Source organism: Furipterus horrens, unplaced genomic scaffold, assembly GCF_987537825.1.
Source record: "Furipterus horrens unplaced genomic scaffold, mFurHor1.1.pri manual_scaffold_5, whole genome shotgun sequence".
Taxonomy (NCBI): Eukaryota; Metazoa; Chordata; class Mammalia; order Chiroptera; family Furipteridae; genus Furipterus; species Furipterus horrens.
The window spans coordinates 126,388,632-126,414,040 of NW_028327175.1; the positions used below are offsets into that span (position 1 = coordinate 126,388,632).

Genomic DNA, 25,409 nt, shown 5'->3' on the forward strand with positions numbered 1-25,409 from the left:
GCACCTTAGTTACAATTTTTAGCAGAGATCACCTAATTGACTCAGTTTACCTTTTCATGTCCAGTCACAAATCCTAGGCCTATGGCCACCCTATAAATAAGTTGGATAGCCTTATATCAGGTGCAATATGTGATCCAATCAGCTGTGGCTGGGGACAAGGTTGTGTGCAGTTCATGGTCATGTCCACCTACTAGGAATTGAAGGGTCTTAAGGCCTTTGCACGTGCTGTTTTCCCCCATTCCTACTCTCCTCTTTTTACTTGGATAACACTAACTTCTCCTTTACTTCTGCTTGTGAATGCCATCTTCTCTTCTTTGACCCTCCATCAAAATTAGAGCCCACCTGTTTATGTTCCTTTGTACTTTGTGAACTATATTTTTCCTTGATGACATAGATCACAATCTCAAATGATGTTGATTTGTGTGTTTACTTATTTAGTGCTTGTTTCCCCCACTGGACTGAGACTGAGAGATCCATGAGCTCAGTAGTCATGACTCTTGAGATTATTGTTCTTCTTGGCTCACAGAAGACACCGGATAATAAGTGCTATCTGAATGGATGAGTGAATGAGTGAGTGAATGGATGAATGAATGAATGAATGAATGAATGACAAATGCCAACAAGCAAGAGATTATGTAGTCTAGGAGTCACTGAAGATTTTATAGAAGGGACGAGGCTTGATCTCAGCCTTAAAGAATGAACAGAATTTGGAAAGGGCAAGGGAAAACATTTCAGGCAAAAATAACATTCATCAACAAAATTGGGGAGTTGGGAATAAGTATGGTGTTGGCAGAGTACAGTGTGCATACTGGCCTGATTGGGGCAAAGGTTGACATGATTTGGAAAATAAGATTAACTAGGTGGAAAACGGCCCAAGCAGGAAAAATGTAAATCTGAAAATAATATTAAAATATTAAGTATTGGTTTGTGTTAATTTTACAGATGGGAAAGTTGAGATACAGAGAAATTATCTTGTTAAAGTTCTCGTGACTGATAAATGCAGAGCTGGGATTAAACTCTGGGCAGACACAGCTGTAGAGTTTGTGGGCTTGAATGCTATGTCAAACTGTCTTTCCCCTTCAGAAAGTTAGAGACATAACTTGGCAAAAGGTCAGCTCTGGAGGCCACAGAGCAGAGAAGCCTGAAGGGGAAACACAGGTGTTCTGGTCTTGAGGTTGGCGGTAGAATGCTGCTCGTCCAGAAATGAGTGGGCTGGGAGATGAAGCTGCATGACATCTAGCCAACAGGGTGAACAGTAGTCCCTGCTTCAAAGGTTAGGATTAAATGGGACAAAGAAGAGGAGTTCAAGGCACATCGCTTGGCACACACATGGGGACCTGTCGATGTGAATACTCTTCACAGGGGTTTGGAGAACCAGGATTGCCAGGATCCTGGCTCTGAACCCAGAGTGGTAAGATTAATATTTATTTGATGCCACCAGCTGCGTCCGGCTGAGTGCTCTTCAAGCAAAGGCACTCTGAGGCCCTGCGCCATAGCCCTGCAAAGACCAGAGCTAGAAGATGTGTGTGAGCTTCTTCCAGGAGTCAGAGTCTACTTCTCTCCTCCCCCTCTCTGGCCTTTCCAGACAGCCTTTGTACCTTGGTCTTCAGAGCGGGCATCCAGCTAATTTAGCCCCTGGGACTTTTCTCTCCATATGTGACCAACTTCCCAGATGCCCTGTTTCTGACAAACTCCTAGTCCCCAGGGCTGCAAGTTGCAGCCTTTCTCACCTTTCAGTATTCATCAGCTACTCGATCCATCTCTAAGATCATTCCCTCTTCACAGCGCCAGAAGCCACTTTTCCCAATGTGCAGAATGAGATAACCAGACAGGGCACAGGGCTGGGTATTAGAAAGCATCCAAACCTGTAGACAGGAAGTGATCCCCTTTCCAGGTCTCTGGTTAAGTCAAGGGAAGTGTCTCCCTGGTGTGAGAATACCTTTAACATCTTTTTAACATGTGGGTTGTATCTTTTCCATAAAGAACAGGCAGCTGGTCCTCAGCTCAGAACAGGCAGCAGCTAGCATATAGTGTGATTGTGTTGTTTCTATTGTGTTTTTTTCCCAGTTACCATTTGCATATGACATGTCATTCTAGTTACCTTTTGATAGTGGTACTAGAAACTTCAGTTTCAAGATATATTTATTGAAGTAGAAACTGAGTCAATTTACAGAGAAACATTAAAGAATCATTGATGTGGTATGTAGATATGAAACTTCACAAGGATTATACTCCAATAACAGAGGTTTGGAGGAAATTAGTCAAGCTAGAAAGCAGAGGCTTAGATATAAATACTGGCTCTGCTCATTAGCTCCTAAGACACTCTCCTCAAGCCTCTATTTCCTCCCCTGCCAAAATGTGGATGATAATTCTTGCTGTGTATGGGGTTGTTTTCATAATCCAATGAGGTAATCTGATGTATGTGAGTGCGGTTTGAATGTAATGACTCAAGTGTTAAAATGAATTGTTACCAGTCTGTGCTCAACCATCAAGTTCACCATGTGAGTGTGGACAAGTGACACGTTTCCCAGGAAAGTCCTGTCATATCTCTTGCCTCAGTTTTCTCCTTGGTAAGTGGGGATATTGCTGGGAGAATGAAATGATGTAATATGTGCAGTGCTGGAACACAGCCAAGCACACAGCAGTTTTAGGTAAGTATGAGCTCTTGTAACCACAACTCTTCCCCTTAGAGTCATGTTAGTGTAAATTGGGAAAGCTCTTTGAAGTGTGAAGTGCTTGGGGTTGTGGTCGAAAGCTTCAGAAAGTCAGTGTTAGCAGAGGTGACATCAATCTCTTGTGCTATCTGATATCAAATATACAAAATATTCAAAAATCCTTCCACCTTCACCCCAACATCCTCTGAGCCTGTGCAGAGCACACCTCTACCCCAATATAGAACAGCTTCATTGGCTTTTATATTACTGCAATACTGCTTGCTATGGACTGAATTGTTCCCCCTACCTCCCAAATTCATATGTTGAAACCTTAACCCCCAATGTGATGAGATTTAGAGATGGGGTTTTGGGGAGATAATTAGGTTAGATGAGGTCATGGGGGTATGGCCCTTATGATGGGATTACTGGCTTTGTAAGAAGAGGAAGAGAAAGAGTGCATACTCACTCTCTCTTTGTCATCTGTGGATAAAGAGAAAAGGCGGCTATCTGCAAGCCAGGAAAAGGGCTCTCATCTCATCAATAACCCAGCTGGCCTGCACCCTGATCTTGGACTTCCAGCCTCCAGAACTGTGAGAAATAATTGTCTGTTGCTAAAGCTATACAGTCTATGGGACATTGTTATAGCAACCTGAGCAGACTAATGCAATGCTCATTCTATTTAGAACCCACCCAAAAATTTATATATATGAGTAAATTTTGGGGGGTACCCCCAAAACCTGGAATTATCTTCTGGAGGGAAGGTCTCTTGTAGTACAGGCTTCCTCTGCTAGGTGAGTGTTTTAGGAACCCATCTGTATCAGTGTACCAACTGGCATTGTTGTGAGAGGCTATGTTGGGCTTCAGTGAATTTTTTTAAAGACTTTCAATGTGTTTGCCCATTTCATGATGGGTGACTTAGGAGTGCACCTGCTCACACCATGCTGAGTGTTCAGCAGTTTTTGACCAAAAATGGCATTACCTCTGTGCCCTCCTCCCCTAGATGAAAAGAGTCCTCAAAGAGAAACATTTTGCCAATGTGGAAGAGGTGAAAAAAAAAGGGCAGAAGCACTAAAAGACATCACAGTTGATGAGTTCAAAAACTGTTTTGAGTAGTGGAAAAAAGATCTCAATAGGTGTATTGCATCAAATGGAGAGTACTTTGAAGATGACTGAAGTTTAAACGTGTAAGAATAAATACACAATTTTTTATAAATAAATTCTGGGTTTTTTTCTTTTCTCCTCATATATATACACATAAATATAATTTACAATGTGCCAATCATTCTACATGTGTTGTTTTATTTAAGCCTCAAAACTATATGGAGGACAGCACTATACCATGTTCCATTTTAAAGATGAGAAGGCTGAGGTTTGAAGGTTAGGTTGACTTGTCCAAGATCCTAGAGCTACTAGGTGTGAGAGCCAGGTGTTTTAACATATGCTGGCCCCCAACTAGCCCCGTGATTTAGGTGAGGTACACTCAAACTCTGACACTGGTGGGAGCACCTTTCTGGCCTCAAGAAGTGAAGGGGGGTCCTTTCTATTTGCCAGCATGTGGGTGAGCAAAGTTTGGCTTCCAGTTTAACTATAAGGCAGTGAGTTTGTGCAGGAAGTACCCAGAGGCAACAAAAAACTTTGGCCCAGTTAGTTACAAGGAAAAACCTTTAATCACATGAGTGCTTATTACATTAGCTGCTTCAGGGCTCTGACAGCTTTGATTTCTGGTCATGTTTTTCTAACATGAATGGTGAATGCCTCCTCCAGGGCCACCTGGGTGCTTGGCATCCTGAGGATTTGTGTGAGTGGACAATAGGGACAACTGGGCACACACCTGGAGATTTGGGGATCCTCCCCCTAAGCCACCACCTTTGACTTGGAGTGAAATCCTCTTCCAAGGAGGGAAGAATGTGGAGGTCCTTCTAGTAAAGAAGGAAGAAGGAAAAACATCTGGCACAAATACACAGAGAGAAATGGCATCACAGGATTGGCTTGAAGATGGGGAATGAACAGAGAGGTTAGGACCTGAAAGGAGAGGGACAGAGTGTGGGAAAGGTATGAGTCCATTTGGTTTTATTCTTTGTAAAAAATAATGCCATCACGAGGACCATGTCATGCAACCTCAGAGACACCTCTGTGCATCCCCTAGGGCTGTGCTGGGGAGGAGGGCAGATGGCAGAGGGCTGTTCAGACAGGTGTGGTGCGCCTGTTGGCCAGATCATTATGCAGCGACTCCTTGAACTCTTTGGGTGTGGAGTTGTGGAACTGTAGAAAGGCGTGATCGCGGTCGGAGTTGAGGAGAGTCCCCATGGTGATCTTTGAGGGGTCCCGGGAGAGGGTGAACATTGAGATATCAGTGGAAGGGATGGTGTGGAAGCCTTTGCTTATGGGGGACAGGTCTCGGGACCTGGGCTCTGTGGAACGGGAACTTGACCGCCGCCGAAATCTATACCTGTAGGGTGGCAGGCGTGCAAACGTTGATTTCTTCAGTAGCTCTGAGTGGGATTTGGCACGTAACTGCTGATGTTTCTCTATATATATATGCACGGCCACAACCCCCACAATTTCTGCGATGATGAAAGAGAAGGCTCCGAAGTAGAAGGACCAGCCGTAGGAGTAGCTCTTTTTGGAGTCACGCTGCCCAGGGTCTCCAGCATTGGCCGATATATAAACTATGATGCCGATGATGTTGCTTAACCCTAAGAGAAGGTAAAAGAAAGAGCATTTTTTATAAACCTCAGAGGAAACCATCACTGTAGTCTTGAAATATTTATAGAGAATGTGGCAGTAACAGGGAGTGAGAAGAATGAATTTGTGGCTGGGAAATCCAGCCCTGCTGCACTCTTCTGCATGGTCTGTTTCATGTGAAATGAAGAATTCAATCCCAGGTGGTGAGTCTTCAGCTAAAGAAGACACCTGACTCCCACAGCCAGTGCAGTAGAACTTAGAACACATTTCTTTCCCCTTAGAAACAATTCACTCCATCAAAATTTAATCTTCAGCAAGAGGTCATGAGGATGGTATAATGAATGAGATACAGGTCCCTGCCCTGAGTTCCTCACCATTAGTAGGAAAGACTGACATGTAAATTCAATTAGAGCAAAAGAGAGGAAGAGTGCTATCAGAGACATGTATAAAATGGTTCAGGAGCCAATGGAGAGAGATGACTAAGCCACTTCCCTTTGAAGACAAGGTGACATTCCAGCTGGATCCTAAAAATTGAAGAGAGATGAGCCATGAAATGGAGTGTGAGAGGAAGAATGACTTACTAGGGTTCTAGCTTAGGTCACGGGGACATTGGTAGTATCTTGAGCTGAAACGAGAAACAGCAGAGAGAATAGGTTTGGAGAAGAGAAGAAAAGAGATTTGGACACACTGAGTGGCAAATGCTTATCAGGAATTCAGCTGTCACTGTCCAGTAGACATGTGTGGGGCTGGGGCTGCAGTCTGGGGAACTAATGAGCCTACGGGGAAGGTACAGCAGCTCATAAGTTTCCTTATCTGTACAGGATAAGATAATGTATCAGGAATTGGGGAACATAAACCTGTTGTCTCCAGTAGGCAAGGTTTGCCACCTTAGTGTCCCCAAGTGCCAACGGGATAGCACAAGAATAGCTGCTGAGGCAGTCAGAGAGGAATTGATTCTCTAGGGAGTAGTAAGAAGAAACAATAGAACCTGGGGGCTGGAAGCTCTGCTCATGTCTGACCACCTTTCTCACATTACTGCTTCAAGATAGAATGTGTCTTTTTGTCCTTTTGTTCCAAGGGCCTGTTCCATGCCTTGATATCAACAGTGACTCAGAGAGGTTGGTTCATCAGCTGGCATCTCCTTGCCTCCATATTCAGACTACCTGCAGGTGGTGCTGAATGGAAGCTGTCCCTCATTATAGTTCCCAGCACCAGTTGGTAAATAATCATTCTCAGTGGCCTCCTAAGTCTTTCCTCCATTCCATGAGCACCCCACACTCTTCCTAGGGATCCCTAAGATTTTCCCATGGCCCAGCAACCAAAAGATTAAAGCTTGTCACAGCAAGAACCACTGGACTCTGCTCCAGTGCTACCGTTCTGACCGGCTGGTGTACATACACTAAGGGGAATTCATATTTTAAATATGACCTCTAGCCCTGCTCCATCTAAGACTTGTCCCTTGAGGGCAGGGCCAGGCTCTGCCTCTGCCCACTGTCCTCCTGGCATTACTCTGCACAGGCATTCATCAGGTAGGCATCAAGTTCTAATCACTACGCCGTTCTTAATCCGAGGTGACACAGACAGCTTTCTGTCAGGCTGCAGCAAACCACGGGATGAAAAGCGGCTTCTCTTCCTGCAGTGTCCATTTGGCTTGAAGATTAGTAGGGCAGGCACATTCTTTTATATTAAAATGAACAGAAATATAATAAGGAGAGAGCAGAATTCACATGAATTTTTAAGTGTTAATGGAAGACAGGCTTTAAAGAGATTTTTGCTCACTGAAGGTGGTTTCTTGCAATGTCCCCTGACTCCCTCTGCTAGCAGGAAAATATTGGGTAAAGTTTGGAAGGTCCAAATGGAAATCTTGCTGGAAAATAAAAAATGTTCAAACAGCAGCTCAGATGTCAGATCAGATTAAAGGAGGCGGGAAGCCAAGTGAGTTGCCATTTATTTATAGGGCACTTACTATGTATCAAGCACTGTGCAAAGTCTTTGCCTGCATTATCTCAATCAATCATCACAAGCCTGCTTTTTAAAAAAATTACCACTCTTACAGATGAGGAAACGGAAATAAAGAGAACATCAGTAACTTTCCAAGTCAACAGATCTAGAAAATGGTGGAAGTAGGATTTGAACTGAGGATAGTCCCTTGGCCATGAGTGGATTCGATTTCAATAACAAAGCTTAGGAAGAGCTGATGGTAAGTGGGCAGACACTTGTTCCCTGCTGCCAGGCTGTCGGCTCCCAAGAGCAGGAACTAGGATGGTTTTATTCGGTGCTCCGGATGCACCTCCCAGCCCAGAGCTGGACCCGCAGGAAGAATGCGACATATTTGTGGAATGCGTGCATGCATTGGAATGGCATCAGAATTAAATGGAACAAGGTACAGAATAGCAGCTACTGTGTATTGAGAAGTTACTGTGTTCTAGGCAGTTCTAGGCACTTTATACCAACACATTTAATTCACTTAACAGCTTTTAGAGACTGAGCCATTATTATCCCCACTTTTCAGATGAGGAAACTGAAGCACAGAAGAGACTTGCCTGGTGTTACACAGATGGGAAGTAGTAGAGCCAAGATTTGCAGTGGGCAGCCTGGCTCAGAGCTCATGCTCTTCAGCATTTTGCACAGTGCCTGGCACATACTAGGTGCTCAATAAAGGGCTATTGATTGCTTGTCTGAGACCATAGACCCTTAGAATAGCTGAGCAAAAAAGAGCCTTAGGAGTGCTGACTACTCCCAAACTTTCATTCTATAGGTGGAAAAACTGAGGCTCTTTGGGTTCCTCGGGGAGGTGTGTAGGGGAGGGAGGTCCAGGACTCAACCCCAGCTTCTGGCTGCTCCTCAGGGCTTTCACCACTGCCCTCAGGTTTCCCAGCGTCTCATCAGCATCACATCTCTCACTGTACTTCCTGTGAGAAGAAAGTGCTAGTGACACACTCTTCCCTAACGATCCCCTCAGGGGACAAACTAATGATTTTCTCCTGTCCAGGAAATCCTCAAATAAGCACAACACATCATCCTTTCTGTCAGTCGGAGCCCAGGAGGGCTCATCAGGCCACCAGAGGCTAGAACGTGCCCCAAAGCGGCACAAGTCCCTGAGTTTACCAGTTGTGACCATCTGTCCACACAGCTGCAGCCACCTTTGGGTGATCACATCCCCAGGGCAAGATGGCAGCTCTCTCCTTGCTCTGTTGCTGGAGCCAGTTCCTAGAGACTTAGAGCAGGGCTCAGTCTAACTTCCTCATTTCACAGAAGGTGAAACAGCGGGGAAGAATGAAAGGTCTTAGAGGGGCCAAAACTATATCATTGCTGCTTTTCCAATACTAGAAAGTAATATTGCTTTTTATGTTTAGCCTATTTCTAACAACCCTATGAAGTAGGTAGTATTATTATTTCCCATTTTACAGTGGAGGAAATCAAGTTACAGGGAGTTGGCTACATTCCCAAGGCCCCACAGCTGGAGCCAGAATTCAAATCCAGGAGGGTAGGCTTCTCTTACCCCACTGTTTTATACTCCTCCCCAATGTTCCCATCCCAATAAATATTCTGCCATTATTGGGCAAAGCTTGAAGGTCATCACCAAAGAGGCAAGCCCCCTTCTCCCAGACCTCTACATTGTTCTTTGCTTTCCTAAAGCATTTCATCCAGATGGCATTGATTGAAGGATGGGGTGGGAGGATATGATGAGGAGATGGAAGAAAACCCAGAGGAAAGAGAAGAAGATGAGTAGCATGGAGGAAGATGGAGATGAAAGGAGGAGAGGGAAGCCAGAGTGTAGGATCCCTTCCCTAAGGTTGTCTCTCATCCTTCTTGCCACTCTGGGCCATCTTCTGGTCAGGGCTGCAGTTGACTAAAACAACTCCCCTAATAGCAGCTGGTGCTGCTGGTGTTTGCCTTGTTCCAAGAGATGCTTTATGAAGATTTGAGCACTTGAAGAGCTGAGAACAATACTTAACAGGCAAACAGATACCTCAAAAGGCCAAAAATAGTATATAAAGAGGACCTGGTGAACAAAAAGTTGGACCCCTTTTAAACACACTGATTCAATCTGTCAGGTCACACACTACACACACCATACATACCCCCTTGCCCCTTAGGTACAATCATAGATATGCACTCTTATTAGTCAGCCTTGCCCTCTCTGAGCTGACCTTCCCATCTGTATTCTGCTGTCTTTCCTTCATTCCACCCTTAGGTAGAGTGTCAGCATCTTTGGCTCTGATTAAAGTTCGTGGGCCCTCATTCTTAACATAACAAGTTGAGCATTTTCTTGTTTTTCCTTGTCCTCATGGCCCTGGCTTGGATTTGGTGTCTGTGCAGAGTTCAGGGCTGGGGCTGGGTGCTCACCTGCAGAGACAAAAAAGATGCCTGCACTGAGGATGACATTGTGTCTGCTGCGGTGGAACTCACTGGCTGCCACACAGAGCCCGCCGAAGAAGAGCAGTGTGACGCTGAGGATGGGGAAGATGCTGGAGGCCCTCACAGCCCCTGTGGAGAGAAAGAGAGAGGGCTCTGCCTGGTCCCTAGCCAGCCGCAGGCCCAACCTGCCTGGGCTTGGGACGCTTTGCAGGGACTTGGGTGAGAGCTGGGGACCGAGTCTGCATCTAACATGGACGTGAGAGCTGCGAGGTCACCAGGCCCTGTGCTTGGGCACCTTTGCATTCAGCATCCTGAATTTCTCAATCATTTTAGCTCTGAATCTGTGTTTTGTAAGGAAGTATGGTGGACCAGCACAGCACACACCACACCCACCCACCACATCCCCAACTCCCCTTCTCCTTGGGATGGGTCCTCAACTGCCCACTTCCCTGCCCAACCAGTGACCACTGCCACTCTCCACTCCTGGTGGGGGCTGGGCATAGACATAGGGAGAATCAGGGTTGAACGCAAGCCTCAGGCACCTCTGAGTGTCCCTGTGCAGGAGGGAATATGACATTAAATAGCAAATATAAGACAGTATGCCAGGTTGAGAGAGAGAGATTGCAGAAGAAAGAAAAATTTTGTTTTGCCTACACTTTGAACCAGGAACCCAGGATCTTCATTTTACACTGGGCCCTGCAAATATATAACCATCCTTGGTCCTGGGACTCCCATGAGGTCACACACTAGTTACAAAAATGCAGGCTTTTCCCTAGCACATAAGCTACATTTGCACAGTACTGGATTGGTTTGTATAATTGAAGTGTGTGGTTATGAGATGTGTAAATGTGGCTGTTATCCATGTGATACAGGAACCATTTGGTGAACAGTTGGTGGCCAGCTCCACTGTACCCTGCAAATGTGGTACAGCAGACCCTGGGAACTCTGGATACACTTGTCTGCCTCCCACCAGATGGCTGCCACTGCCATTTCTTCCTAAGTCAGTTGGTATCTACTCAGGATTTGAGTTAGCTCGGTGGACAAATGGTGGCTTCAGAACACACAGGTTCTACTGTCTTCCTTCCCTGTTTCTTCTTTCTAAACTACCTGGGGTAGTTCGGGTCTTTGGGGCAGGGAAAAGAAGCTTGTTCCAGTATTGTTCCACCAGTGTCAGCAGGGCTTGGCCAAGTCCAATGTTCTATTAAGGGGCATCGCTGGTCCATAGGACCTGTGGGCAAATAAACCTTCTGCTATAGGTTTAAGCTGTCACCTACCTAACAACACATGAGAAGGAGGAAACAGCAGAAAATCAGTGTGCAGAATCCCATCCTGCGATGGTGTGGTCATTGTGAACGCTGCAGACCAGAGACCCATGCAGGAATATGCCCCTGGCCCTGTGTGGTTGGGTCAGTGGTTCTCATATTCTCAGCAGGAAATTCATGTGCTGGTTAAGGCCCTTCCTTAACCTTAACCTGGTTCTGTGGCTAATGGTGGAGCGTAGGTGGACTATGGGGAGAACCTCCACCTTTCCAGAGGGAGAAACATATTTTGTCAAAACAAACAAACAAACAAAAACAACCACTCGGAAGAACTTAAAATCGGTTTTGCAAGTTGTGAAAAAGATGTCACAGTTCTGCTTAGTCACCAGCAGGGCAAACAGCACACTGTTTCATCAATTAGGAAAGAAAAACAAAGAAGAACTATGAGCACTCTGGTGAAACCCCACTGGGTATGACTTTAAAGTTCTCTTTGGAGGGGCCCAAGTAATCCCTGTCATCCCCAAACTTTGGTCAGGCCCCATCTCTAAATGTGGCCTTTATTTCCCACACCACATCTATTTGAGCTGCTGGCATAAATACATCCTAATAGGCATTTGGGTAAATCCTTGCAAGTGGATAATGACTGAAAAGAGATAAATAGTATGTTTATGTTGTAAAAATTAGCTTAAATATAACCATTTCTTTCAAATTGACCCTGTACCACTTACATTGTTATGCGATTAAAGGCTCATACATAGACCCACAGCCCATCTGCAGACTAGCAGGCATGAATAGAGCTAAAAATTATTTTAATTGTAAAAATACTCTTCTTGAATGATGAGTTACATGCATAATCTAAATAGAACAACTTCTTGGAGTTTTTATTTTAATAGCAGTTAAAAAAAAAAAAACCTTGCATTTAACACTCCCTAATATAATTAATCAATGCCTTAGAATTCTTTTTTTCAAGTGAACTGGGTACTCATGCTCGTTAAAGAAGTTAAATTTAAATTACATTAAATCCCAAGTTCTCCCTTTGCCTTGGTCAATGTCAGGTCTTTGACTGTAGCTGGACTTCTCTATTGCTCATCTCATGCAACAAAAAGAGCTAAAACGTATGGCTTCATGAAGACATGTTGGGCCTGGAGCTAAGTGTAACATGCATTAGTTTATTTAATTTTCATGACCTTGTCAGATGGATGACATTATAATCTCATTTCTGACTAAATAAAGAAAGTTAAGAGATGGAAAGATAAAGCAGCTTGGTCCAAGTCCAACTCAGCTGGTAGGGAGTCATATAGGAGTAAATGTCAATGTTGACCAGCATCCAGACACCTTGCTTTAAGCCACTGCACTCTGAGGCCTCCCACGTGCTGTATTTGTGACAGTCCCATGTCATTTCTGGGTTATGACCTTGGGACAACCCTACAAAGACACTGGCCCTGTCCTAGTAGGATTGAAATGGAAAGGAAGTCAAAGAGAGGTGAATTTTGTTTTGCACTTATTCTCCCAGGTTTTGCCCCTTAAGATCTTGCCCATTAGCACCTACCCATTAGCACCTCATCCATTAGCACTTTTCCTGTTAGCACCTCAAATCAGCCCTCTGGGGAAGGTTAAACCTTGGATTCCAGTTAAAGAAAATGCTTTAGATTTCCTCTCAAGCAGACTACAAAGAATCTTTCCATTTTGACTCACCTACATTTTCCCCCTTCTATTTCTAGTTCATTGAAATTAGAGACTTAGATATCAGAACTACTTGAAAGTCTCTGTCTAGTAGCAAAGGTCCGCTGAAGGCTCATTTGCATGTATTCACTTCTAGGAGTCAGTATGAGCAGACTCAAACTCAGAGGCAGCTGAGTGACCACAAGGGATCCCTCCCTCCCCTCCTGGGGAGACCCAAGAAATAGGGAACTTACGAAGGAGATACTCAGCTGTGTCCTGTTCATAGTCAGCATCCTCCGGGAAGTGATCAATTTTCTTGCACACACCTTGGAAAGTCCCTGTGGATACAGGCATGGTCCTGAGCTGGGGGAGATGACAGAGCCCCTGCGCCCAGCCTGTGTCCTCACCCACCACAGTGATGACCCAGTCCTGGTCCTTGCAGGGTGTGAATAGGTTGGCCCATCAGCATCTTTCTTAGGGCACAAAAATAAGACTGGTAGAGGAAAAAAGAGTGAAATTTTCTGTTTCCTAGATTTGGTATGATCTTGGAAACCATTTAGAAGTGCAAGAACTATGAAGTCTAAGCATTCATTAAAAGGGTTGTCTTCTCTTTTCTCTTTTTTCCCAAGTAGTGAGGGAAAATGGGAAAAGGAAGCAAAATTTCCATATGCAATTCGCCTTCCCATTTTACAGACAATGAAATTGGGCATAGGAATTTTGCTTGTGCCCACACAAGGGAAGAGTAGCACCAGGATTCCAGTCAAGATCTATTGGCTCCTGAGTAGAGATTCCAGGCATTTCAGGAGTGGCAGGCTGTCTCCAGTAATACTCATACCTGGCATAGGACCTTCCCAACTGCCTCCCTGGCCCGGGACCAGAGTTTGCTGAGCCCTGCTGCCTGGCTTGCCGCTTGGGGAGGCACAGAACTGCGCAGCTGTGTCGAGAAAACCGACTGTCAGAATTTTGCTTCCTTTTCTTTCTTCAACATCAGCTTGACTTAACTCATTGTGGGTGTTTGATAATTATTGTGGGTGTTGTTAACTATCCAATTAACCAATCTCTGGGGGCAGCTTAATGGTTCTGCCAGTTCTTATACATGACAAACAATTTCAGAACTTACCTCAAACACCATGGAATTATACATTATCGTTCGGGTCCCTACAAGCAAAGGGTAGCAGGGAGGTGTGGGGCAGGTGGTGTTGTGGACAGTGAAAAAGGTTTAGAATCCCATGGGCTGGGCTTTTACTGTAAGAATGAAATAAGGTGATATATGAAGATGAGTTAATTGTTTTTGCAAAGCTCTAGGCATGTCAGAATAATGGTCAACACTTAAAGTGCTTCCAGTGGGCCAGGAATAGAGCAGAAAACTTACATTTTTTTCTTCCATTCATGCTTGCCCACTGCCCTAGGAGGGAGGGCCTATTCACACTGACATTTGGCAATAAGGCACACAGGACCCCAGAGGGGCCCTGGGTGTCAGCTGAGAGCGTGTAATTGGTATTTAAATCCAGGCCTCAAAGCCTGTGGTTTTCCCCATTACATGATGAATGGTAGTCATTATTATTATTTGTATTTTTATCTGATAATAATGAGTGGCATATATTTAACCCCAAGTATAAGGATGCTTCAAGCCAGAGACATTTTACAATAAATACAATGCAATATGAGACCATCCTCTTGGTTCTGATTCTTAGCCCACCAGGTGAAGGATGAACCCAGAACCAAGAAGAGGTGTCCTGGAGAGGAGGCTGAAAGACTTAAGGAATTTCTTGGGAGAAAGACAAATTCATAACTTCTTTCCTGTTATTAAAAAAGGCCTTTTGTTGTTGTTGTTGTTTTGTTTTGTTTAGATGTATGAGGTTCATTCACAAGTCCATGTTTGTTTTTAAGCTCCCTCCCCTTCCAACTGGCTGGCTATATGTTAAAATAAGTCACACACATTGAGCACACACCATAAACCACATACCATTCTAAGCACTTTACCTGTTTTATCTTCGTTAGCTCTCAAAATAGTCTTACGAGGCACTTGGTATTGTGATCCTTGTTTTCCAGAGGAGGAAACTGAGACTTAGTGAAGTAAGTGATTTCCCCAGGGACATAGCTCTAAGTGGCTCCCTCCAAGTGCAAGCTTCCTGAACGCCAAAGTCCCTAACCACCGCTGTGAATTGCTCTCTCTTCAACACGTTTTAGAGTTGGAAGCAAAATCCTTTGCTAGGTGGCTTTGTGACAGTTTTGTCATCCGTCCACTGTTATTGCACTGGACCATGACTTTTCCATCAATCATGTTCTTCCCATGGTACATGTCAGGGCCACTGAGAAGGGCAAGGGCAGTGGTTGTGGGACCACTTATTGTTAGCTGTCTCACATCCTCAAAGAAAGATTTCATGGAAAGAAAACGTTCAGCTGAAGATAAAATGCAAACTTTACTAAAAAAGACCAGTCACAACCATGTGATAACAGGACCTACACACATACCCGCATCTGCATGTGACATGGGCCTTACCCAAGATGGTCTAAAGCAGCTTGAAATGAGTGAGGACTTACAGATGGCAAACACTATCGCTTCCAGAGAAACATCACCAATTTTTGATGGGCTGAAGCAGCCCACCAGCTGTCTTTTTAACAGTCTATGAGCTAAGAATGTTTTTTGCAGTTAGATAGCTGGGAAAAACATCAAAAGAATACTTTTTCATGACCTAAAAAATACACATGAAATTCAAATTTCAGTGTCTGTGAATAAAATTGTATGGAAACAACCATTATTTGTTTACAGCTTCCATGCTATAACAGCAGAGCTGAGTAGTTGTGGCAGAGACTGTTAACCAGTTAGCAGAAATTTTACCGATCCCTGGTTTAAAGATTTCTGTCCTGTGATGTAGCACAAAGTCTGTGAGGGCAAAAGAAAGCAAAGAGGAGTCTGAGTCTTCCTGAGACCAGAGGACATAATCCAAGTGGCAATTCTAAAGCAGATAGTGTCAGGTGTCAAAGACTGTAGAATGGTTTGTGTTTTTGGATTTTGGTTTTACATGCAGTATTTTAGTGCATAGGACATGTTTATTGATTTTAGACAGGAGGAAAGGAGAGAAAGAGAGAAGGAGAGAAACATTATTGGCTGCCTCTCATACTCATCCTGACCAGGGACTGAACTTGCAACCTAGGTATGTCCTCTGACCAGGGATTGAACCCACAATCTTTCAGTTTATGGATAACACTCCAGCCAACTGAGCCACACCAACCAAGGCTTGTTTTAGTTCTTAAAAATTCACATGTGCTTCTGCAATTTAAAATTTAGGATTTGTCACATGAAAGCCTGATTTACAGCTTGTCTTTAAAAATGAGGAGCTCAGTCCCACGCTTCAATGTGGCAGCAATCCCTTGCAGATGGACATCAGCAGCCCCCTTCCAATGGGGCACAAGAGCTCCAGTTGGCCAGATTCTGCATCTGGGTCTTCAGCACTTGAGGTACCTATGGCAAATTACCTCCCTAATCTCAGATTCTTCTCCTACAGAATGAAGACAGAGTTGTCATGAGAACTAACTGAGACAGTGCCAGTCCTTGTTCTTAGCACTTTATCCATAACCTTAATCAGGCAATAATGCAAAGCACTTACTACAGTTCCTGGCACATGGTAAGAGTTCAATAAATTATAACTATTACTACCATTGTTTCAGTAGATATTTTAGGACCAGAAGAGACACTGGTGCTGTGGTGAGATTTTAAATAGCAATGTAAAAGGAAAGACAAGCAGGAATTTCTCTGAGGATGACTCCACACTGAGAATGAAGCTGTTGGCATCTCAAGTCACACACTCATCAAAAGGTGAGCTTGGCCATTTATATAAGCAGTATGTTGCTGTCTCCCAGAAATAACCTCTGGTTAATATTTCCATATATTTCCTTTCAGGCTTTTTCTCCCCCTGTACTTTCACATACAAATGGTTTTATAAAATTTGGATCATGTTGTTCTTCTCAATTACGTATTCTCATGAGTATTTCCCCATATCAGTAGATCTAAGAAAATAGGATGGGGGTGGACTTGCTCATGAACTGCAGAGGATGGAACCAAGAGAGATGCTGGCAACATACACTCTGCAAAAATGGAGTCGGATGCAGAGACAAGCACTGTCCTCACACAGTTTCATCTAAGGCACTGGGGCAGAGAGAAGCAGAAGCCAGGAATGTAAAACCAGGAGGAGGTGCAGTGGTGGTTAGTTTGGGATAGAAATGCAGGGGTTACAGGTGAGAGGTGATGGAAACCCAGGGTAGGGCAGGGCTAAGAGCAAGGCTGTGAAAACCTACTGACCCCAGGACCCTGGGAAGACATTTAGCATAAAAGATAGAGCCAACAGGATTTCTTGAAGCGATGAAGTACAAGTGCAGAGGCTGGCTTTGTGATGACAACAATCTCATCCTGGGTAGAGACTACTGTGCTTATGGTTCATCTCTTTGATATGAGGATGGCTACCTCCTTCTTAAAGGTTAACCTTAGAAATATTTCCATTAGAATCAAGAATGAGGACAGTGATAAGAGGAAGATGGCAGCGGAGTAGGTAACAGTGTTGTCTGCTTGCTCCCATTGCGGAAAGGCTTGGAGTACAACACAGAGATGTGTGAGTGAGGGCGGATTTCAGACAGCGTAAGAAGGGAAGGGAGTGTGGGAGCAGTGTGGAAAAGGGAAGAAGACGCACCTGCACTCTCAAGGGGAGTCGTTGGGCCCCCAGCCCGGCGCCGCTGCCACACCATATCCCAAAGGGGCAGCTGCCGACCGGCTCATTGGCCAGGATCTGCTTGGAAACTACCTCTTGCCATGTGCTCTGGGACCAGCAGAGTCCCAGAGGGAGACAATAGGAAGGTTTCCTTGAAACAGCTAGAGGTGTGGGAGGACAGCGAGGGCCCGGACTGTGGGAAGCTGTATGAACTGAGTCTAGGTGGGGACTCCCTAGACTGGGCTGGCAACCCTGTGCCCCAGGTGCATGTGTCACGGCCCCACTAAACAAAAAGGAGTGGGACTAAGCCAGGGAGGGGGTTCCATACAGGAGAGCTGCGGAGGAAACACAGACTCAGTGGGGACCCCAGGCAGGCAAGCAGGGCACACAGGCAAACAGTGAGATGCTGTCAGCTGCTGCGGCTTGGAGCACAGAGACTTCTTGGGAAGAGGAGCAAAGACAAGACCCAAGGCTGGGCGGGGACTAGGGACATGCGCACTGGCTTGCCAGCAGAACAACGTTGCTAGAGAAGCCTGAGGATTGCTGGAGGGTGCCACAGGACAAGTGGAGAGGGACTCAACTCAGTGCGGCTCACAGCAGAAAATTGCAGCAGGCCTGCGAGTGAGAGAAAAGCAGCCACAGAAACCAGCCAGATCCCCTCACAGCCAGCCAGCCAGAAAAGATATGAAACTCATGGAATTTTGACCAGGTGTGGATCCAGAAAAAGAAGACTGTGCATGAAGGTTGAACTGAGTAAAAACTCTTTCTTTTTTTCTTCCCCCTCTTTTCTCCTCCCTTTTGTTTTCTTCCTTTTTATTTTATTTTATTTTATTTTTCATTAAAAAAAGAACCAAAACTTTCTTTAATCTGTTTCCTACCTTCTCTCCCTCCTATCCTCTTTCTTTAATTTTTGTTTGTTTGTTTTTTGTTTGTCTGTTTTGTTTAGCCTCCCTTTCACACTAAACATATAGCATATAACTGCTATATAAACCTAATACTATATATTTCCACTTTCTCACTTTATTCTGTATTCTCCCCACTCTTTTATAACATAAAATGTAAATATTACTTACTGTCTCGCATAGCCTTGACCTTACTTGCTACTATTATTATTCTATCATCTTCCCTCTCAAAAATCATCTTTTTTTTCATTTAAAACAACTCTTATCTGTTTATCCTACAGTATAATAGTCTTAACCTCTCTACATTTATATTAATACTGGCTCATTTGCTGCTGATAGTGTGATTGTGGGTGGGGGATATTTTGGAGGGTGTGGGTTTCTTGCCTGGGTTGTGTGTTTATGCTTTAACAGCATCTCCACAAAAGAACTCAAGACAAGGTGGGCAGAGTGACCCTCAATCAACTAGCCAGAGGGAAAGATCCACCAAAGGGTAACTGAAATACAACCAGACAGCATAAACAAACATCATAGAGGCCCATCCCAAGAGTGTCGGGCTCAGGAGATCAAAGAGATTGAACCACTGAATTCCCCAGACCTCCTATAAAGAATCTCATACCACAAAGGTGAGAAATCAAAGCAGACAAATCTAATAAACAAAAACAAACAAGAAGAATCCAACATGGGAAGACACAGAAACAACTTCTCAATGAAAGGAAAAGAGGGATCTCCAGAAAAAGAGGTAGATGGAATAGACATAAGCCAACTCTCAGACATGAAATTCAAAAGAATGATGATGAGGAAGCTCTATGTACTTGACAATCTCAAAGAAAACTACGACAAACTCCAGGGAAATTACAAGGAACTGCAAGGAAACTACGAAGAATTACAGGGAAGCTACAAGGAACTTACAGAGAACTACACCGGCCTAAAAAAGGATATAGAAACTATTAATAAGAACCAGGAAGAAATGAAGGATACAATTTCTGAACTGAAAAACACAGTAGATTCAATCAAAAGCAGGCTAAATGAAGCAGATGATCAGATCAATGAGTTAGAGGACAATGTAGAAAAAGTTCCCAGGCAATACAACAAAATGAAAAAAGATTTAAAAAGATGGGGAGGGTTTAAGAGAACTGCAGGACAAGATGAGACTAAACAACATTAGAATCATAGGGATACAAGAAGGAGAAGAGGAGGAGCAAGGGATCAAAAGCCCAATAGGAAAAGTAACGACAGAAAAATTTTCTAACTTGATGAGAGAAAAAGTTATGCAAGTCCAGGAAGCACAGAGGGTCCCAATGAAGATGAACCCAAAAAGGCCCACTCCAAGGCACATCATAATTAAAATGGCAACATTCAAAGACAAAGTGAGAATCCTGAAAGCAGCAAGAGAAAAACAGCAAATAACATACAATGGAGCTCCGATAAGGCTATCGACCAACTTCTCAACAGAAACACTACAAGCCAGAAGGGAATGGTCAAGAACATTTCAAGCAATGAAAAACAAAGGCCTACAACCAAGACTACTCTATCCAGCAAGGCTCTAATTCAAAATGGAAGGTGAAATAAGGAGTTTCTCAGACAAAGGAAGACTAAAAGAATACATCTCCACCAAACCAGCATTGCAAGAGATGCTAAAGGAAATGCTTTAAGAAAAAGAAGAAAAAGAGAGAGGGAGAGGAGATTCCAGGACTTCCAGCCAAGATGGAGGCATAGACATACAGGCTGCATCTCCCTCACAACTAAGAAGAAATACAACTACCTCAAAACTAGAAACAACCAGAAGTTCCAGAAAATCAAATTACATGGAAGTCCAGCAGACAAAGATATGAAGAAGAAATACTCATCCAGACAGGTAGGAGGGGCAGTACCAGGTCACAGAGGACTCAAGGTGGTGGGAGCAGCGGCAACAGCAGCAGGCTGACAGAAAGCGCAGTTACATGTTTTAAAAAGTCAGGAGGGACACCTGGGGAGCGTTCCCAGCTCCTCACTGGACCTTGCAGCTCACTGTTCAAGCACCGGGGAAAATCAAGCCTCACTGCTTTTGATTGTGCAAACCAGTGGGGGTTGGGAGGGAGGCAGAAAATGCCCGTCTCTCAGCAGAGTCTCCTTGTTTAGAGGGTCCCCACGGACCTAGAACATCCGCAGACCCACCCACTCTGGGAACGACGGCCAGGGCAGCAGCTAGAGGGGCGCCAGTCCGGTGCAGAAGTGAGAGAAGTGCCTGGAAAAGGGGCGAGTACTGGACAAGCAGCATTGTTCCTTCTCAGACCCCTCCCCCGCATACAGCACCACAACATGGTGAAACAGGACACCCATTACTGATGAATACCTAAGGTTCTGCCTCTTACAATGCAGTAGGAGCAACAGCTCTCCCTGGGACACGGAAGCAAACAAACACAGGAGACTTCCGGCAAAGATGGAGGCCTGGAATAATACGCTTCGTTTCCCTCCACAACTAAGAAGGAATACAACTACTGCAAAACCAGAAACAACCAGAAGTTCCAGAAAATAAATGGAAGTCCAACGTATGAAGTTATAAAGAAGTGGTGCTCGTCCGGACAGGTAGGAGGGGCGAAGCTGGGGAGGAGAGCTCAAGCTGAGCTGTCCGCCATGGCAGCAACGATGGAGGCAGGACAGCGGTAAGCACAGACATGCGTATTTAGGGGGAGATGTGAAGCGCCTGGGGAGCACCTCTGGCTGCAGACCAGACCCGTCAGCTTGTGATTCCAAAGCCGGGGAAGGCAGACCTCCATTGCCTTGGACCATGAGACCTGGAGGGGGTAAGGACAGAGGAGAAGGCTTCCAGTCTCTCAACGGAGAATGAATGGCAGGAAACCATCTTGGACCCCCACCACTGCAGAAAACACCACAGCATGGTGAGACAGGTCACCCGGTTGTGAGAGTGCATGGGGCTCTACCCTCTATAGCATAGGAGGTGTGACAGCCCTGCCCAGGAAGCAAAGGTAAACACAAAACTGTCAGAATGGCAAAGATCATGATAGAGATCCCGGTGACACAGCTGACCAGACAGCAAATATCTAATCTAATGGACCAGCAGATAGAAAATCTTTCTGAGGCTCAGTTCAGAGCTCTGCTTATAAAAATGCTTAGAGACCTAACGGCAGATCTTAAACAAGATAGGGAAGGAATGAAGGTTAGTCCTGCTGAATGAACAAAAACATAAAACTAGTGGTGAGGGCAAGAAAACCAGGGATCGAATCAACAAATCAGAACACAGGAAAGCAACAGTCAACCAGTGTAGAAAGAGGAAACGAGAAGTGAGGAAAGTGAGGAGAGGCTCAGAAACCTATTGGACAGCTATAAGTGGGCCAACATCCGAATATAAGGCTGCCAGAAGGAGAAGAATTAGAAATTGAAAAATTATGTGAAAAGTTAATGAAACAGAATCTCCCTAACTTGGGGAAGAAAATAGACTTACGGGTCCAGGAAGCACAGAGAATTCCAAAACAACCAGACCCAGGGAGAACCACACCAAGACACATTATAATCAAAATGTCAAAAATTTAGGATAAAGAGAGAATCTTAAAAACAGCAAGAGAGAAGAAGAGAATTACATACAAAGGGGTCCCAATAAGACTGTCAGCTGATTTCTCAAAAGAAAGTCTTCAGGCAAGTAGAGACTGGCAAGAAATATTCAAAGTAATGCAAAGCAAAAACCTACAACCACAATTACTCTATCCAGCAAAGCTGTCATTCAAAATAGAAGGGCAGAGAAAGTACTTCCAGGACAAAGTAAAAGTGAAGGAGTTCATCACATCCAAACCATTGTTATATGAAATGTTAAAGGGATTTGTTTAGGAGAAGGAGGATCAAAACTATGAACATTAAAATGAAAACTGTATCATAACAACTAACAACAGAAGCTAGGGAATTGAAACAAAGGCAAACTAAGTAGGCAACTAGAGTGGGAAAAGAATTATAGGTACGGGGAATACTTTGGGGGGAGGTCAATGGGGAGGGTGAAGGGGGGAAAGAGAGGGACATGCTACAGGGATTAAGAAGCATAGTAGGAGGGAGTGAAGTAGATAGGAAGATGCTGAGAAGAACTATATGCACAACCAATGGACATGGACTAAAGGGGCATCAACTGGAAGGAGGGGGTTCACTGTGTGGAGGGGAACAAAGGGAAAAGAAATTGGGACAACTGTAATAGCATAAACAATCAAGCATATTAAAAGAAAAATAGATTTCAAAAAAAAAGAGAGGGAGAGGAACACAGATACAAAGGGAAATGAATAAATACCTGTCAATAATAACCTTAAATGTAAATGGATTAAATGCTCCAATTAGAAGACATAAGGTAGTGGGATGGATACAAAAACATGATCCACATATATGCTGTCTATAAGAAACACACGTCAAAACAAAAGATTTACACAGACTGAAAATGAATGGATAGAAAGAAGTATTCCAAGCAAATGGACATGAAAAAAAGCTGGGGCAGCAATACTTATATCAAACAAAACGGATTTCACAGCAAGGGCCATAAAAAGAGACAAAGAAGGACATTTCATAATACTTAAGGGAACAATCCATCGAGAATTTGTAACCCTGGTAAACATATATGCACTCAACATAGGAGCACCCAAATATATAAGGAAAATACTAGAAGACTACAAGAAGGATATCAACAACAACACACTCATAGTAGGGGACTTCAACACTCCATTATCAACAATAAACAGATCTTCAAAGCAAGGAAACACCAAGGATATTGAGGCATTGAACAACTCACTAAACCAAATGGACTTAACTGATATCAATAGAATTTTCACCATAAAGAAGCAAAATATACATTCTTTTCAAGTGCACATGGAACATTTTCAAAGATAGACCCCATGATAGGGCACAAAACAAGCCTCAACAAATTCAAGAACATTGAAATTATGTTAAGCATTTTTCTCAGACCACAATGCCTTGAAACTAGAAATCAGCCTTGAGGAATAAAATCAAGGACATCCAAACTCATGTAGAATGAATAACATGCTATTAAATAATGAATGGGTTAACAATGACATCAAGGAAGAAATCAAGAAGTTTCTGGAAACTAATGATAATGAACACACAACAGCCCAAAACCTATGGGACACAGCAAAAGCAGTCCTGAGAGGAAAGTTCATAGCAATACAGGCCTACCTGAAAAGGATAGAAGAATCTCAAATAAAAAATCTAACCCTACAGCTACAATAACTAGAACAACAACAAAAAACAAAGCCCAGGGCGAGCAGAAGGAAGGAAATCATCAAGATCAGAGCAGAATTAAATGACATAGAGACTAAACAAACAAATCAAAAGATCAACAAAATTAGGAGCTGGTTCTTTGAAAAAAAAAAAATCGACAAGCCTTTAGCCAGGCTCATCAAGAAAAAAAGGGAGAGGACCCAAATAAATAAAATCAGAAATGAAAGAGGGGAAATCACAACTGATATCGCAGAAATAAAAAGGATTGTAAGAAATTTTTACAAACAGCTGTATCACAAGGAATTTGACAACCTAGATGAAAGGGACAAATTTCTAGAAACATATAATCTTCCAAAATTGAATTAAGAAGAAGCAGAAAGCCTGAACAGACCAATAACAAAGAATGAAATTGAAATAGTAATCAAAAATCTCCCGGCACACAAAAGCCTGGACCGGATGGCTTCCCCGGCAAATTTTACAAAACATTTAGGGGAGAACTAACTTTCATCCTTCTCAAACTAACAAAAAAATCAAAGAAAAGGGAAACATCCCAAACTAGTTCTATGAAGCCAGTATTACCCTAATTCCAAAACCAGGTCAAGACACAACAAAGAAAGAATACTACAGGTCAATATTGCTGATGAATATAGATGCTAAAATCCTCAACAAAATATTGGCAAACTGGATCCAGCAACACATTGAAAAGATCATACACCTCAATCACGTGAGATTCATCCCAGGGATGCTAGGATTGTTTAATATTTGCAAATCAATAAATATAATACACCACTTAAACAAAATGAAAGACAAAAGTCACATGACCATTTCAATAGATGCAGAAAAAGCATTTGATAAAATACAACACCATTTATGATAGAAACACTCAGCAAATAGGGAATAGAGGGAGCATACCTCAACATAATTAAGGCTATATATGAGAAACCTAAAGCCAACATCATACGCAATGGACAAAAACTGAAAGCATTCCCCTTGAGATCAGGAACAAGACAATGATGTCCACTCTCTCCACTCCTATTTGAAATAGTCTCGGAAGTTCTAGCCACAGCAATCAGATAAGAAAAAGAAGTAAAAGTGATCCAAATTGAGAAAGAGGAAGTAAAACTGCCATTATTTGGAGATGACATGATAGTATACACAGAAAATCCCATACACTCCACTAAAAATCTACTCGCCATTATAAGCGAATTTTGCAAAATAGCAGGGTACAAAGTAAAAATACAGAAATCTAAGGCATTTCTGTACATCAACAATAAAATATCAGAGATAGAAACTAAAAAAGAAATCCCATTTACTATAGCAATAAGAAAAATAAAGTACCCAGGAATAAACTTAACCAAAGAAATAAAAGACCTGTACTCGGAAAATTACATAACGCTGAAGAAAGAAATTAAGGAAGATACAAATAAATGGAAACATATACCATGTTCATGGATGGGAAGAATCAACACCATTAAAATGTCCATACTACCCAAAAGAATTTATAGATTCAATGCAATCCCTATTAAAATACCAGCAACATATTTCACAGACCTAGGACAAATATCTCAAAAATTTATATGGAACAAAAAAAACCCGGAATAGCAAAAGCAATCTTGAGACAGAAGACCACAGCAGGAGGAATGACAATAGCAGACATCAACTTATACTACAAAGCTACTGTAATCAAAACAGCCTGGTACTGGCATAAGAACAGACGTATAGATCAATGGAACAGAATAGAGAGCCCGGAAATAAACCCAGAACTATATGGTCAACTAATATTTGACAAAGGGGGAAGGAGCATAAAATGGAGTGAGAAGAGTTTCTTCAACAAATGGTGCTGGCGGACTTCCGGCCAAGATGGAGGCTTAGACGGACATGCTAGGTCTCCCTCTACAACTAGAGAGGAATACAACTACTTCAAAACAAAGGATAACTAGAAATTCCAGAAAATAAAACTACACAGAAGTCCAA

The 25,409-nt window shown here is 43.3% G+C and overlaps 1 protein-coding gene across 2 annotated transcripts in view; it reads right to left on the reverse strand.

Moving 5' to 3' along the window:
• Nucleotides 1-4,298: 4,298 nt before the first annotated feature.
• Nucleotides 4,299-25,409, reverse strand: part of CACNG3 (calcium voltage-gated channel auxiliary subunit gamma 3) — a 117,129-nt gene continuing 96,018 nt past the window's right edge. The window contains exons 2-4 of one of the 2 annotated variants that reach the window (XM_090279212.1): nucleotides 12,877-12,960; nucleotides 9,690-9,830; nucleotides 4,299-5,350 (exon numbers count right to left, since the gene is read on the reverse strand). In XM_090279212.1, coding sequence (XP_090135338.1) covers nucleotides 4,839-5,350; nucleotides 9,690-9,830; nucleotides 12,877-12,960 — 737 coding nt within the window. In that variant the 3' untranslated portion in view covers nucleotides 4,299-4,838. The remainder of the gene's footprint in view (nucleotides 5,351-9,689; nucleotides 9,831-12,876; nucleotides 12,961-25,409) is intronic. The other variant, XM_090279213.1, reaches the window with a different exon arrangement.